This window comes from Salmo salar, chromosome ssa19, assembly GCF_905237065.1.
Source record: "Salmo salar chromosome ssa19, Ssal_v3.1, whole genome shotgun sequence".
Taxonomy (NCBI): domain Eukaryota; kingdom Metazoa; phylum Chordata; class Actinopteri; order Salmoniformes; family Salmonidae; genus Salmo; species Salmo salar.
In genome coordinates, this window is record NC_059460.1 from 69,674,104 (window position 1) to 69,691,736 (window position 17,633).

The 17,633-nt window shown below is 42.9% G+C and overlaps 1 protein-coding gene across 1 annotated transcript; it reads right to left on the bottom strand.

Annotated features, from left to right (window-relative positions):
* Window positions 1-3,482: 3,482 nt before the first annotated feature.
* chrnd (cholinergic receptor, nicotinic, delta (muscle)) lies at window positions 3,483-9,536 on the bottom strand. Its single transcript, XM_014159423.2, has 12 exons — window positions 9,285-9,536; window positions 8,441-8,586; window positions 6,370-6,414; window positions 6,134-6,243; window positions 5,867-6,022; window positions 5,661-5,770; window positions 5,385-5,585; window positions 5,166-5,277; window positions 4,901-5,015; window positions 4,538-4,748; window positions 4,300-4,418; window positions 3,483-4,034 (listed from the first exon to the last, which is right to left on the bottom strand). The coding sequence occupies exons 1-12, from the start codon at window positions 9,340-9,342 to the stop codon at window positions 3,852-3,854; spliced, it is 1,566 nt and encodes a 521-aa protein (XP_014014898.1). The 5' UTR covers window positions 9,343-9,536; the 3' UTR covers window positions 3,483-3,851.
* Window positions 9,537-17,633: the final 8,097 nt, after the last annotated feature.

The window sequence follows — 17,633 nt, forward strand, 5'->3', positions numbered from 1 at the left end:
GCAGTGACAGAAAATGGAGAATGACTGGGGAGGAAGTGTCTCAGTGTTCTACAGGAAGTGGTTACACTATTTTACTTGGCTTATAACCTTTTGCTCTCTGGGCAGCATAGGTCATTCACCAACTTCTTCCATCAGATTTGGTGTTGAGAGGACGCAGGAGGTGAGGAAATCTAATTGATAATAAATACACTGTGATACCGAGTTTATCTACTGTACCATCACACCATCTTGTTGAACGCACGTCATCTCTAGGCCTACCTAAAGATACCTGTATGTAACATGATCCATCTGGAACTCCCAGACAGGCTCTCTCTGGGGAAGACAACAAGTGAGCGACAGTCAGAGAGAGAGAGAGAGTAACACAACAAGTGAGAGGGTGAGATAGCAGGTCAGAGGCTGGAGTAGGGCTGTTATGGTGACCATATTTCCGGCACACCAGCGGTCCCGAGTCATGACCGCAGTCAAATTCCACGTGACCGTTTAGTCAAGGTGTTTAGGCTTCTCCAAGCTCTGATGCTACTGGTCATTAGTAGCCTACCAAACTTGCTAACTGCCTGGTACTCAGCACTCTGTTGTCTCTCTAATCACTCTGACATCAATGCAAACATTTTTGAAAATCAAATCAAACACTTCATGAGAGCCCATGAGCTCATGTTGCGCAACCTTTCTATAAGCTATGCAACTGTGTGAGGATCCCATCAGCTTCCTATATATAGATATTATTTTTTTAAACTGTTGATGCAATATGAAAAAAATGGGTGGAGGAGATTAATCATAAACCCAAATTGAGAACCTTTTGTTTAAGGGTGAATTTGTGTCTGAGATATGTATTATGTATAACCTACCTAAAAGCAAGAGCTCGCTATGTGCACAGGTAAGATCAGGGATATTGCCCCTGCATATTAAAACAGGTAAGATCAGGGATATTGCCCCTGCATATTAAAACAGGTAAGATCAGGGATATTGCCCCTGCATATTAAAACAGGTAAGATCAGGGATATTGCCCCTGCATATTAAAACAGGTAAGATCAGGGATATTGCCCCTGCATATTAAAACAGGTAAGATCAGGGATATTGTCTCTGCATATTGAAACATGTCGGTATTGTGGTGAAATGGAAGAGGAAAGACAATGTAACTATTGTGACCTCGAAGAAATAGAGAATGAAACTCATTTTATCCTCCATTGCCCTTTGTACCACGATATATGCTTGATCTTATTCCAGAAAGCACACCAGATATACCCTTGCATTATGTGGCTGCGTGAAGAGGAGAAATTGAAATGTTTTTGTCCGTTGTATATTTAACTTTACAGAATATTTAGACAAAGCCTGGAATAAAAGAAAAAGGCCTATCTATAATTAAATGATAAAAATATTTAGCTTCTATGTGGTAAATGGCACGTGTGTATATAGATTGTGTATAGGCTTGTCTCCCACATGAATCTTCTCTTTGTGCCTGACTGCGTTCAAATGCCTTCTGTTTCATTTTCTGTATTTTTTATGTATGTATGTATGTATGTATGTATGTATGTATGTATGTATGTATGTACAATATATTTTTTACTGCTCTAGGGACATAATTATTGTTTGGATAACCTTATTTACTATTATGTATTGATTTCTATCTTACATTTTTTCACTCTTTATGCGATGCACACTGATTATCACTGAATTATCTCAGTGAATTATTGTAATGTTTGTTTGTGTCAATTAATCCAATAAGGGATGGGTTGCCAACTGATGATTTGACACGAAAATAAAATGTAATCCATTCATGTCATTCATTCCTGTCATTCATTCATTCAGTATTCAGACCCTTTGCTATGAGACTCGAAATTGAGCTCAGGTGCATGCTGTTTCCATTGATCATCCTTGAGATGTTTCTACAACTTGATTGGAGTCCACTTGAGGTAAATTCAATTGATTGGACATGACTTGGAAAGACACACACCTGTCTATATAAGGTCCCAGAGTTGACAGTGCATGTCAGAGCAAAAACCAAGACATGAGATTGAAGGGATTGTCTGTAGAGCTCCGAGACAGGATTGTGTCAAGGCACCGATCTGGGGAAGGGTATTAAAAAATGTCTGCAGCATTGAAGGTCCCCAACAACACAGTGGCCTCCGTCATTATTAAATGGTAGAAGTTTGGAACCACCAAGAGCGGGCCACCCGGCCAAACTGAGCAATTGGGGGAGAAGGGCCTTGGTCAAGGAGGTGACCAAGAACCCAATGGTCACTCTGATAGAGCTCCAGAATACCTCTGTGGAGATGGGAGAACCTTCCAGAAGAACAGCCACCTCTGCAACACTCCACCAATCAGGCCTTTATGGTAGTGGCCAGACGGAAGCCACTCCTCAGTAAAAGGCACATGACAGCCGCTTGGAGTTTGCCAAAAGGCACCTAAAGGACTCACAGACCATGAGAAACAAGATTCTCTGGTCTGATGAAACCAAGATTGAACTCTTTGGCCTGAATGCCAAGCGTCACATCTGTAGGAAACCTGGCACCCCCCCTATGGTGTGTGAAGCATACCACTGTTGTTTTCAGGGGCAGGGTCTGGGGGACTAGTCAGGATCGAGGCAAAGATGAACGCAGCAAAGTACAGAGAGATCCTTGATGAAAACCTGCTCCAGAGCTCTCAGGATCTCAGACTGGGGCAAAGGTTCACCTTCAAACAGGACCATGACCCTAAGCACACAGCCATGACAACGCAGGAGTGGCTTTGGGACAAGTCTCTAAATGTCTTTGAGTGGCTTATCCAGAGCCCGGACTTCAACCTCTGGAGAGACCGTAAAATAGCTGTCCAGCAACGCACCCCATCCAACCTGACAGAGCTTGAGCGGATCTGCAGAGAAGAATGGGAGAAACTCTCCAAATACAGGTGTGACAAGCATGTACCGTCATACCCAAGAGGATTCGAGGCTGTAATCGCTGCCAAAGGTGCTTCAACAAAGTACTGAGTAAAAGGTCTGAATACTTATGTAAATGTGATATTTCATAATTTTTTTTCCTGTTTTTGCTTTGTCATTATAGGGTATTGTCTGTGTAGATTGATGAGGGAAAAAACTATTTAAGCAATTTTAGAATAAGGCTGTATTGTAACAAAATGTGGAAAAAGTCAAGGGGTCAGAATACTTTCCGAATGCACTGTATTTCTTTCAGGATCTTGAGAGAATAAATGCACGGTTAGGGAACGTCTGTGAAGGTGGCAGTGCTATCTTTATCAGCATCATAAAAGCTGATAGCATTTCAATCACAAAATATGCATCCAAGCCGAACTGAAATCTTATCAAAAACATGTTGGGTCTTTTTAATAGCTTTTAATTTTCTAAAAACCGGTCAAACTGATGTCATTTGGAAATTTTCGCAAAAAATCTTTCCAGTTTTATTTTTGTTATAGAATTTTCTCCCCTGGCCCTAAATGTCTTTGCTGCGAAAGAAGCAGAGATGAAAGACAAAACAAACTTTACCGATGCCAAGTAGATTGAAGCATTCATTCTATGGATTTATTACATTTTGGTAAAGGGTTTACTTAGTCTTCTAGGTCAACTAGTAATGACAGTAGAGAAGCTGCATATAGGCCTATCTAATTACAAACAAGTTGACTAACAAATAACCTACCAAAATGTTGGAAATGATAAGCAGAAACAGGCCTATATAAAAAGGCCTGTCCAAAAATAGTTCCGCCACATGACTGTAGGCCCACAGTGCATTTTCTATATTTGCGGGTTGGGTCGGGGGCAGGCCTCAGATTTTATATTTGGGCGGTTGCGGATGTGTTAGTGAAGGTAAACAAACAGCAGAACCGCACTTCACATGTGTGCGAGCGTGTGTAAGCGTTAGTGTGTATCAGACGTAGCGTTTGTTCTCCTCCAGGTAGTTGTAGGGGTCTCCCTCGAAGGGCAGGGGCGGAGGGTGGTTGTAGATACCCATGAGGAAGATGACGATGGTGCCTGCTGTCATGACTGGGGTGACCAGGAACAGACACAGACGGTCCACCGTACGAGCTATACCACTCCAGTTATCCTTCTCCTACAGGGGGGAGCAGGGGGAAGGCGAGAGGGGGGGTCAGCAAGCAGTGCATTCATGTAGGTCATGATCACCATTGTTGAGCCGTAATGACACACTAACACACTAGTGACTGAAGCCTTTGTTACAGACCCAAGTCCCACTGGGGAGTTTAACATGAATAGGATAATATATTGTATTATAGCTCATGTTCTGTGCCTCCCTCCTCCTTTTCCCCTGCCCCTCCCCCACCCCCTCTTTCTCTCCATCTCCCCCCCTCCTGTCTTACCTCGTTGTAGTCATTCTTGTCATGCATGTGTTTGACGATGTAGTTGGCTCCATCCACACCAGGCTTCATCTCAGAGTACAGCTGCTCTGTCACCTCTCCATCTGACTGGGGCTTCACAGCTATACGCACACAAAGTAAGGAATCATATACCTTCCCGTACATAACATTTACTATAGAAGATTGTGCATTTTCATGTGTCTGTTCTCTGTGCCTATATATGTGTGTCTGCTCTGTGTACCTGCTGCAGGTGTAGCCCGTGTGGCCAGCCCATGTCTCTCAGACTGTTTCTCAAACATCAGCTCGCTGCGTGACTTCACACTGTAGTACTCCTCCGCCTTAGCAATGTAACCAACGGAGCTAGATCGCCTTGGCAACGCCCCCTCCCAGCTAGACTCTGACTCTGCAGGGCGGGACATCCGCAGCAGGCGGGGCAACCTCTCCAGGAAGAACTAGTGGACACAGACACACACAGAGACACGAACACAGAGACACACACACACACAGACACACAAAACCATGTCACATTTTAGTTTAAATTGCAGTTGCAGGCATTCATGGAGTAACGATTAGGCCTGCTCTACTCCTTGTGTAGTCTGTGTACCTCTCTAGTCCACTCTGTCATGATGTGTGTACTGGGGCTCCTGAAGTGCAGGTTGAGGACCACCACACAGTGCAACACCACCACCGTAACCAGAACCATGATGAACATCAGATACCTACACGCATGCACACACAGACAAATGACACAGACACAAACATCATGGGGATTCTTATCAAAATCAAACAACTGGTACCTGACAGTTTGCAACACAAACAGTGTGTCTATGAAACACAAACACATACAAAAGGGTGGGTGTGTGTCCTACTTGACAATAAGTGGTATAGCCATGGAGGTCTCCGGCAGTCTCTGTGAGATCAGCAGCAGGAACACAGACTGAGCCAGCAGCACCGAGATGGACAGAGTCATCTTCTCCCCACCTAGACACACACACACAGTAATCACTGTGGACGTAGTGTGGTAGTTAGGTAGTAAGGTCAGGGTTCATGGTAGAGGTAAGTGATAAGAGGTTAAGGGGTATACTTACTGTCAGCTGGTAAGTAGTAGACCAGTGTAGCCATGAAGGAGATGAGGACAGAGGGGATTATGATGTTGACGATATAGAACAGAGGTTTGCGTTTGATGATGAGATAGAAGGTGATGTCCTGGTGCTTGTTGCTCTCTATAGGGATATTCTTATAGGTGTTCCTACGGGCCGGTTTATGGATGATCTCCCACTCTCCATTCTCTATAAGGGGAGGGAGGGATGAGAGGGAGCGAGTAGTGAAAGAGAGAGAGAGAGAGAGAGAGAGAGAGAGAGTACCTGTGAACCCTGCAGGGTCTATGATGATCCACTCCACCTTGTAGGACTTGTCATTTTCTGGCTCCTCTTTCAGCTGCATGGTGATCTCCTTAGCATTGTAGGTCAGGGAGCTGCATCATGGGAAACAGAGTTTATGTGTGGGTGTGCATGCCTGCATTTGTGTGTGTGTGTGTGTGGGGGGGGGAGGGGATCAGACCCTTCCTTACGTGAACTTGAGAGTGCAGTTCTGCCAGTCGAAGGGGAAGTAGTTGACGTTGATGGCACAGGAGGATCTGAAGATGGCTGGCGGCAGCCAGTACACATAGCCATCCGGATAGATCAACACGTTACAGTAGTACGCCACCTGGAACTGGGCATCGTTACTGACACACACCCAGAGAAATATATTAGAGTAGGAAACCGTCTGGAACTGGGTATTGTAAGACAGGGGAGAAAAGGATAACAGACCCATAGAAGATGAGGGTGTGTGTTACTTGTTCTCTAGGACGATCTCCGGCAGCCACACCATGCTGGGTGGGAGGCGCAGGACATCAATATCATCAAACTCAGTGGTGTTCCAAGACAGCCTGGTGTCATACCAGCCCTGGACACACACAGTGAATAATGTGAGTGTGTATGTGAATAGGAAACTGTTATAGATGTATTATATTTATAAAGATACACAGTGATAAGACCAACTGGATGATATAAAGCAGAAGAATATACTTACATGTTCCATCCACACATTGGTCAGCAGAGTCTCAGTTACCTCTTTCTACGGAGAGAGAGAGAGAGAGAGAGAGAGAGAGAGAGAGAGAGAGAGAGAGAGAGAGAGAGAGAGAGAGAGAGAGAGAGAGAGAGAGAGAGAGAGAGAGAGAGAGAGAGAGAGAGAGAGTGCGAGAGAGAGACCAGGCAGTGTCTGTTTTTCTACATTCTCCAGGTTGTTCAGGCTGACTGCATCATGGTCCTCTTTGTGACACACAGTACCAGTCAAAAGTTTGGACACACACACAGGATTTTTCTTTCTTTTTTACCATTTTCTACATTGTAGAATAATAGTGAAGACATCAAAACTATGAAATAACACATATGGAATCATGTAGTAACCAAGAAAGTGTTAAACAAATCAAAATATATTTTATATTTGAGATTCCTCAAAGTAGCCACCCTTTGCCTTGATGACAGCTTTGGCATTCTCTCAACCAGCTTCATGAGGTAGTCACCTGGAATGCATTTCAAATAACAGATGTGCCTTGCTAAAAGTTAATTTGTGGAATTTATTTCCTTCTCAATGCATTCGAGCCAATCAATTGTGTTGTGACAAGGTAGGGGTAGTTTTCAGAAGATAGCCCTAATAGGTAATAGACCAAGTACATATTATGGCAAGAACATCTTATATAGGCAAAGAGAAACGACAGTCCATCATTACTTTAAGACATGACGGCCAGTCAATACGGAGCATTTCAAGAACTTTGAAGGTTTCTTCAAGTGCAGTTGCAAAAACCATCAAGCTCTATGATGAAACTGGCTCTCATGAAGACCGCCACAGGAAAGGAAGACCCAGAGTTATCTCTGCTGCAGAGGATAAGTTCATTAGAGTTACCAGCCTCAGAAATTGCAGCCGAAATAAAAGTAACAGACATCTCAACATCAACTGTTCAGAGGAGACTGTGTGAATCAGGCCTTCATGGTAAAATGTCTGCAAAGAAACCACTGCTAAAGGACACCAAAAAGAAGAAGAGACTTGCTTGGGCCAAGAAACCCGAGCAATGGACATTAGACCGGTGGAAATCTCTCCTTTGGTCTGATGAGTCCAAATTTGAGATTTCTGGTTCCAACTGCCGTGTCTTTGTGAGACGCAGAGTAGGTGAACGGATGATCTCCGCACATGTGGTTCCCACCGTGAAGCATGGAGGAGGTGGTGTGATGGTGTGGGGGTGCTTTGCTGGTGACACAGACACAGTACGGAGAAAAAAAATGTATGAAATGTATGCATTCACTACTGTAAGTCTCTCTGGATAAGAGCGTCTGCTAAATGACTAAAATGTAAATGTAAATGTACTATCTGTGGTTTATTTAGAATTCAAGGCATTCTTAACTAGCATGGCTACTACAGCATTCTGCAGCGATACGCCATCCCATCTGGGTTGCGCTTAGTGGGACTATCATTTATTTTTCAACAGGACAATGACCCAACACACCTCCAGGCCGTGTAAGGGCTATTTGACCAAGAAGGAGAGTGATGGAGTGCTGCATCAGATGACCTGGCCTCCGCAATCCCCCAAGCTCAACCCAATTGAGATGGTTTGGGATGAGTTGGACCGCAGAGCGAAGGAAAAGCAACCAACAAGTGCTCGGTATAAGTGGGAACTTCTTCAAGACTGTTGGAAAAGCATTCCGGGTGTAGCTGGTTGAGAGAATGACAAGAGTGTGCAAAGCTGTCATCAAGTCAAAGGGTGGCTACTTTGAAGAATCTAAAATAGAAAATATATTTTGATTTGTTTAACACTTTTTTGGTTACTACATGATTCTATATGAGTTATTTCATAGTTGTGATGTCTTCACTATTATTCTACAATGTAGAAAATTGTAAAAATAAAGAAAAAACCCTTGAATGAGTAGGTATGTCCAAACTTTTGACTGGTACTGTACATCCTTGAGGATCAGACTGGGCTATTAATAACACACACACACACACACACACACACACACACACACACACACACACACACACACACACACACACACACACACACACACACACACACACACACACACACACACACACAGAGTGGTCATACCAGAGAGATGAGGTTGGAGAGTGTGAGGGCGATGTACACAACGACAGCTTCGCCCTGTTTTTCTACGGGCCGGAGGTCCTTGTTGTAAGCCTTCTCCTTGAACAGGTGTTGAATCAACCGCTCTTCCTCATTCCTGGCCAAACACTCTGACACACACACACAGGAGTCAATGCACAGATACATTCATTATAGGCTTCGAACAGCAATATTCATTTGATTGAATAATAGGGTACTTGTATTAAATAGCCCACATAGTAGCCTCAATCCAATGACGAGTAGCCCTTTCCTGCAGTCAAATGACCTAGTGGCCTCATGGGTCGAATGTTATTCATACTTTTCATAATTAATAAACATAAATAAATCAAATAAATAATGAAAATCCAGTGTTTCTATGTCAGTTTTATTATATTTCAGTCTTATGTGACATACAGTATATAAAGTGTAATATTGGGATGCAAACTCAAAATGTATATCTGACAAGGTACAGGTGTCTTCTTTTTTTTAAGCCCATAACCATGTGTTTGAGGTGTATACTTTTGTTTCATGGTAGATTTGTTTAATACTACCAAGAAACACTGTGACTGATTTAGCCCACTGCAGTAAAAGGTTTTAAGAAGTCTTGGGCATTGAACCAGTGTGTGTAGTAAATCACTGGCCTAATACTGGTCATAACTCACTTTTAGGCTACAATTAGGCATCGGCTACAGAAAATATAGTCTACTTTCAATAGAACATGTTGGAGGATAAACGTTATTTTGGGAATAAATAGTCCTAATTGAACAAAAACAATATATCCAAAATGCTCACAAGAAAAAAATAAAACGTTACACTTCAACGGACTTACCGGTTACAAGGACCGCGAATAGAACCAGAGCTCCCGGTCCCAATAAACGGCGGTTCATGGCTGTTCGGCACCGGACAGACTCTGGAACCTAGAAAAAGTTATCCATTCTCTCCTTGTGCTCGTGACGTGACCCCCGGAGCCGTGAGTGGCGGGAACAGGTGGAGACACAGGCCGGGATTGGCACGCAATCCCCCACTTCCGCCACAGAGATACAGGATAGGGGGTAGGGTGTGTGAGAGACAGAAAGTATGTAAGGGGACACAGGACACGTATGAGCTTTGCTTCACTAATGTGTGGCCTTCCAGGCAATGCATTTACAGAAATGGTTCCTGCATTACAGATACATTCATTGAGGACTGCAGAATATAAAGAGCAATTACAGGCCTACTGAGTCCCTATACAGTACTGTAGGTTTTGGATGGGTAAGTTGGATGTGTATAAAACTCCCTCATTTTAATGTACCTCCCTGTGAGCTTTGTCTACTACAGACTCTGCTAAAGAGGTCTCGAACTTGGATAACGGGTCAGGTTCTGGTTGCTGGTTCAAACCCCGCTCCAGTTGTTCCCACTACAGGAGGACTGTAGGAGTTTCAATCAAATGATGAATACACTGATCATCTGACCAGTCAATATTAATACAGTGGACAGTAAAACAGCGGCAGCCCACTGGGCACACACTGGTTGAATCAATGTTATTTCCACGTAATTCCAATGAAATTACATTGAACCAAAGTGGAATAGACATATAATTTATGTCCGTGCCCAGTGGGAGGACTTGACATTAACTTCTTTAGACGCTTGTCCCTCTGACATGCAGGACAGATTTTTTACTTGGCCGAAAGCTGAAGTCACTTGTCCCAACAAGAAAAAAAGGTATGTAACACCATTGGCTAAAAGGGTGACTGAAAATGAGTGAAGTACATAGGAGGGATCTGAAAAATAATCTGTGCTTGCCCATAGAAGATGTTATCGCCCCCTAACGGCCATCCCCCCAAAAGTTTAAAATAAATAAATAAAAAGACAGCTACACATTTGGGGAGGGATGAGAGGAATCATGACATTGAACAAAGATATTCAGGGAGTGGTTGAAATTTACACAATTGTTACTAGAGGAAAATGTATGTTTTTTTAAATTTCAGTCAGGGGATGGTTTAGTATTTTTTGTTTAGTCCACTGGATGGTCATGTAATTTGTAATCGATTAACAAACCTAACGCAATAGTAAATCTAAGCTCTGGCGGTAGCGCTAGGGGTGTGTCAGAAATATGTTTAGCTATTTTCACAACCAATAATGATCAGCGCAGTGCTGGTGTAACCCGTGCTGCACCGCGGTAGCTCTGCTTTGTGTGTGATTGATACCAAAAGACGTGGACTTTGGAGATCAGGTTGCTTTAACGTATCAGCGTTCTCTCTAAAGCCTCCGAACGAAATGACGAAACATTTGTAGAGCACAAATATATTCTGCCAATATCATCCTAAAAAGTACAATAACAATTGAATCTTGACAATACCATCCCCTTATGAGTAAACTAAATGTACAACACAATTCACGAACAAAACACTGTCATGACTTTGTGCTTAAAGAAATCTAACTTTTCTGAAGACAGAAAAAGCGTGCCTACCTCTCATAATGCATCAAAATGATTTGAACCCGAGCACACAGGGCAAAACGCAAGTACGCGCGCCCCTATTCCCCAGGATGCAGGCATGCGTAACAACAAATCAACATGCTATATTAATACACTGCTCAAAAAAATAAAGGGAACACTTAAACAACACAATGTAAGTCAATCACACTTCTGTGAAATCAAACTGTCCACTTAGGAAGCAACACTGATTGACAATACATTTCACATGCTGTTGTGCAAATGGAATAGACAAGAGGTGGAAATTATAGGCAATTAGCAAGACACCCCCAATAAAGGAGTGGTTCTGCAGGTGGTAACCACAGACCACTTCTCAGTTCCTATGCTTCCTGGCTGATGTTTTGGTCACTTTTGAATGCTGGTGGTGCTTTCACTCTAGTGGTAGCATGAGACGGAGTCTACAACCCACACAAGTGGCTCAGGTAGTGCAGCTCATCCAGGATGGCACATCAATGCGAGCTGTGGCAAGAAGGTTTGCTGTGTCTGTCAGCGTAGTGTCCAGAGCATGGAGGTGCTACCAGGAGACAGGCCAGTACATCAGGAGACGTGGAGGAGGTCGTAGGAGGGCAACAACCCAGCAGCAGGACCGCTACCTCCGCCTTTGTGCAAGGAGGAGCAGGAGGAGCACTGCCAGAGACCTGCAAAATGACCTCCAGCAGGCCACAAGTGTGCATGTGTCTGCTCAAACGGTCAGAAACAGACTCCATGAGGGTGGTATGAGGGCCCGACGTCCACAGGTGGGGGTTGTGCTTACAGCCCAACACCGTGCAGGACGTTTGGCATTTGCCAGAGAACACCAAGATTGTCAAATTCGCCACCGGCGCCCTGTGCTCTTCACAGATGAAAGCAGGTTCACACTGAGCACGTGACAGATGTGACAGTCTGGAGACGCCGTGGAGAACGTTCTGCTGCCTGCAACATCCTCCAGCATGACCGGTTTGGCGGTGGGTCAGTCATGGTGTGGGGTGGCATTTCTTTGGGGGGCCACACAGCCCTCCATGTGCTCGCCAGAGGTAGCCTGACTGCCATTAGGTACCGAGATGAGATCCTCAGACCCCTTGTGAGACCATATGCTGGTGCGGTTGGCCCTGGGTTCCTCCTAATGCAAGACAATGCTAGACCTCATGTGGCTGGAGTGTGTCAGCAGTTCCTGCAAGAGGAAGGCATTGATGCTATGGACTGGCCCGCCCGTTCCCCAGACCTGAATCCAATTGAGCACATCTGGGACATCATGTCTCGCTCCATCCACCAACGCCACGTTGCACCACAGACTGTCCAGAAGTTGGCGGATGCTTTAGTCCAGGTCTGGGAGGAGATCCCTCAGGAGACCATCCGCCACCTCATCAGGAGCATGCCCAGGCGTTGTAGGGAGGTCATACAGGCACGTGGAGGCCACACACACTACTGAGCCTCATTTTCACTTGTTTTAAGGACATTACATCAAAGTTGGATCAGCCTGTAGTGTGGTTTTCCACTTTAATTTTGAGTGTGACTCCAAATCCAGACCTCCATGGGTTGATAAATTGGATTTCCATTGATTATTTTTGTGTGATTTTGTTGTCAGCACATTCAACTATGTAAAGAAAAAAGTATTTAATAAGATTATTTCTTTCATTCAGATCTAGGATGTGTTGTTTAAGTGTTGCCTTTATTTTTTTGGGCAGTGTATATGAACCTGGTGAAATTCACAAAGTATTTTAACAACTGTTACACAGGGGGGCACTAAAGGACTGGGTTTTGATGAATAAGCAAGTTGTGGGTGTGTCGAGGCTTGGCCCCTCACATGCCAATCAGAACATGCTCCATAGCTATACAGTACATGTGGATGATTCAAGTTGTGTATTTATGGTCTTTTATGTATTGGGAAAACTCAAACTCAAATTCCAATGTTATTCTGTTATAGTTTTAAAAAATGTAGACCCATCCCATCTTTGCTAAATATGTTAAATGTAACCTGTTTGCAGTCAATATTGTTCGAAGTAATTGCATGGCTTCAGTGTAGAAATATATACATAGCATTAGCACTGATATAGGGGCTAGGCCTACTGTAAATTACATTATGGCTGAGCATGGACATGCCAAACATTGTCAATAAGCAAGATAAAGAGAGAATCATTCTAATCAAATTCTAAACAACTTGTTTTAAATAGGCTGTCTAAATATACTTACTGGCACCATAACTGCTCCCTGTGGGCCATCATGGAGGGTTTTAAACACATCTAAACTTTTCACAGTAGCTGGACAGATCCAATATAAAGCGAAAGGGAGAATGTCCACTCACCTTTATACTGCTCCCAAATAAAAACAATGATATATTGGAACCATCGTAGAGATCGCATTGCCACTTCTCCAGAAGTTGCATTGCATATGTACCATGGACGTTCTCACCATAAAACCAGGACAGTGTGGATCATTCTAATCAGTTTGGTTTTATTTTTATTAATAGACGAAAAACAAGCAATCTGTTCTTTTTTTCCATCAACAACAACAATAAATAAATACACGTAAAATGTAATGATATAATAAAATCGCCAGGATAAAAAGACATGACGTATTGCTGTTAAACCAGACTTCATTATAGTAGGCCTAGGGTAAGGGAAGCCTATGGAAGGATTTGGGTTTTAAAAATGTGAAAGGAGAAACAAGCAATTGTTACAGGGAAAATAACTTCTAAATAAGAGATTTACCGTTATTTACCGAGGTTCTCATTTGACGTCATCTTTTTTTTATTGGCATATGTAGACTACAAGAGTACACCACATCAGTCACTGGCTTCATCAAAAAGTGCATCGACGACGTCGTCACTACCGTGACACTACGTACCCCAACCAGAAGCCATGGAACAAGCCTATTTAAAACAAGTTGTGTTGTTACAGGCAACATCCGCACTGAGCTAAAGGGTAGAGCTGCCACTTTCAATGAGCGGGACTCTAACCCGGAAGCTTAAAAGAAATTCTGCTATGCCCGCCGACGAACCATCAAGCTTGGCATCCAACCGCAAGGCGCTACAGAGGGTAGTGCGGACAGACCACTACATCACTGGGACCGAGCTCCTTGCCTTCTAGGAGTTATATACCAGGTGGTGTCAGAGGAAGACCCTCAAAATTGTCAGACTCCAGCCACCCAAGTCATACCATGTTCTCTCTGCTACCGCACGGCAAGCGGTACCGATGGACCAAGTCTGGAACTAACAGGACCCTGAACAACTTCTACCCCCAAGCCATAAGACTGATAAATAGTTAGTTAAATAGTTAACCAAATCGCTACCCGGACTATCAGCATTGACCCTTTTGCACAAACTTTGACTCGTCACATACACTGCTGCTACTGTTTACTATCTGTCACTTTATTCCTAGTTAGATGTACATATCTACCTCAATGACCTCGTACCCCTGCACATCGACTCGGTACTGGTACCTACTGTTCACAGTGTGAAAACGGCACACCTCCGCGTTGTTGTGCTGCTTGTTGCGACTTGGCTACCTGCCAAAACTTAAATCCCTGTGGATTGATGAGGAATTTAAAAATTGTATGGTTGAGAGGGATGAGGCGAAAGAAATGGCAAATAAGTCTGGCTGCACAACCGATTGGCAAACGTACTGCAAATTGAGAAATCATGTGACTAAACTGAATAAAAAGAAGAAGAAACTACACTATGAAACAAAGATAAATGATATAATGATAGTAAAAAGCTTTGGAACACCTTAAATTAAATTATGAGCAAAAAGGCAAACTCCGCTCCAACATTCATTGAATCAGATTGTTCATTCATCACAAAATCAACTGATACTGCCAACTACTTTAATGATTTTTGGCAAGATTAGCAAATTTAGGCATGACATGCCAGCAACAAATGCTGACACTACACATCCAAGTATATCTGACCAAATTATTAAAGACAAGCATTGTAATTTTGAATTCCGTGAAGTAAGTGTGGAAGAGGTGAAAAATTGTTGTCTATCAATAATGACAAGCCACCGGAGTCTGACAACTTGGATGGAAAATTACTGAGGATAATGGAATGACGATTTTGCCACTCCTATTTGCCATATTTTCAATTTAAGCCTACTAGAAAGTATGTGCCCTCAGGCCTGGAGGGAAGCAAATGTAATTCCCCTCTTTACTGGCTCAAATAGCCAACCAATCAGCCTGTTACTAACCATTTGTAAACTTTTGGAAAGAATTGTGTTTTACCAGATACAGTGCTATTTTACAGTAAACAAGTTGACAACAGACTTTCAGCACGCTTATAGGGAAGGACATTCAACAAGCACAGCACTTACACAAATGACTGATTGGCTGAGAGAAATTGACGATAAAAAGATTGTGGGGGCCATTTTGTTAGACTACATTGCGGCTTTTGACATAATCGATCATAGTCTTGAGTAAAGCCAGTGTGTCTATGTATGCGGATGACTCAACACTATACACGTCAGCTACCACAGCGCGTTAAATGACTGCAACACTTAACAAAGAGCAGCAGTTAGTTTCAGAATGGGTGGCAAGGTATAAGTTAGTACGTACACATGGATTTTGTGTTGTAGATTTGTGGTAGTAGAGTAGGGGCCTTGGCAGCAGCTAATGGGGATCCATAATAAATACAAATAGCCAAGTTATCATTACTCATTGTGTATTTATTATTACTTTTATCATTGCATGTTATTACTTTTCTATATTTTCTTTCTCTCAGAATTGTTGGGAAGTAAGCATTTCACTGTTAGTCTACACCTGTTGTTTACGAAGCATGTGAAAAATAAAATTTGATTTAATTGTGCTTGTTTATGTTTGTGTTCAGTCACTCACGCTAGTGAAGGAAAGTCTGGGAGAGGCGTGGCCTCAAACAGTAGACGAAGCGTGCTCTGAACATGTTCTTAGTGATTGGACGTGAGAGCCAGAGAGAGGTGTGTGACCATCCTCTGGTCCTATAGGGAGAGAGATTTAACGTGTCAATCATTTAGCTCAGCTCCACAGGTGTGTGTGTACCTGTAGTATTCTGTAGAAGCTGGTCTCCATGTCTTTCACCTTCTGTCTCAGTTTACTCATCAACTCCAGAGTCTTCAACACCGCCTCAACACACACTTGACTGAAACACACACACATCATTTTGAGCCCATCTCTTTGGTATAAGAATGCTTGATGCCTGTGTGCTATCTTAATATGTGTGTTAAGCGGTCACTGACCTGAGGCTGCAGTCGTGGCTGGTGAGGGGGTCATTGTTGTGGCAACAGGAGAGCAGTATTTCCACCTGAGACAGACAGCCCTGGGAGCTCACCTGACGAGACACCATGCTACACACAGTCTTCATTACACAGCAGTGGAAGAATTAAGGCTGATCTCTCTCACACACACACACACACACACACACACACACACACACACACACACACACACACACACACACACACACACACACACACACACCTTCCATTGTGTGTGCTTGGCCACAGTGTAGACATGTTGAAACTGACCTCCACTTGTTTCTGCAGTAGGGGAGTCCTATTGTCTCTGTACTGGTGGATGGCCAGCAGGAGAGACTTCAGACATGTTGTTATTTATTTAACCTTTATTTAACTAGGCAAGTCAGTTAAGAACAAATTCTTATTTACAATGACGGCCTACCAGTGAACAGTGGGTTAACTGCCTTGTTCTGGGGCAGAACGACAGATTCACCTTGTCAGCTCGGGGATTCGATCCAGCAACCTTTCGGTTACTGACCCAACGCTCTAACCACTAGGCTACCTGCCGCCCCAAAACAACAATTCTGACCTCAGCATTAGAACTATCATCACCCCCTAGTTTAGCACACACTTTCAACATTCTAAGTATTACGTAGGCAAGACATGATCAAAATGCGCAAACAAGGCAAACACTTCCGTGTTTTCTATAAGGAATTCGAGCAGTACATTAAGACCATTCTACATTCTTCTAATAAGAAAGCTGTTAAAACAATCAATATGTGTGTATCTTTTAAGGTCATTGTATAATCTGTCATTTGTTATACCCCTTAGCATATGTTATAAGTGTCTGTTTGTATACTTCTTGTATGTTTACTGTTTTTTCTTAAATATTTGTATTTATTTTTAAAGAAAAAAAGTGTTAAAATAAAGTTGGTGCCACGCACGTCTATAGGCCCCTTTCAATTCAGCCAGTAAAATGTCACTTTGGCTAGCTTTTGCTACAGCCTTATTCAATGAGCGTTAGCATTCTAGCTAACAATTGCTGCATCCAAAATAATTATTTTGCAAATATCACAACCAAACAACCAAATATAATATTAGAGACTGTTCAAGCAAGAATCAAAACATAATTGTAAGTGTATGAGAACCCTAAAGGGTTATTATGTTTAGAAGTAATACAAATGTAAATCTAGGCTATGTTGAATTGTGCAGATGGCGATGGCTTTCTTACTGCAGCCAATAGTCTGCTAGCATCTGTGCATGAAGTCAGAGTATTGTTTACTGGAAAGGGGTCTATAAAGTGCCACATTATGAGTCATAATACCCATAAAAGCTAGCGGTCAATCAGGGAAATAGTTCCAATCATTTTTCCACCTTCATTTTTCCCATAGGAGATTTTAGAAACACTTCAAATAAGGGCTGGATTTCGTGTAGGCTTACCCTGATATGACATTTTGATAACTGCGTAGGTGACTTTTATCAATATATTTGCCTGTATTTACCCCCCCCCAAAAAAATAAAATGAAAC

What these genes read in the sequence shown, in the direction of transcription:
- chrnd (XM_014159423.2), bottom strand. Translation starts at nt 9,342, where the DNA reads ATGAACCGCCGTTTATTGGGACCGGGAGCTCTGGTTCTATTCGCGGTC. An exon ending in ATTCGCGGTCCTTGTAACCG is followed by an intron (nt 8,587 to 9,284) that starts GTAAGTCCGTTG and finishes TGTGTGTGTCAG; the next exon opens with AGTGTTTGGCCAGGAATGAG. An exon ending in GCTATACCACTTATTGTCAA is followed by an intron (nt 5,016 to 5,165) that starts GTAGGACACACA and finishes GCATGCGTGTAG; the next exon opens with GTATCTGATGTTCATCATGG.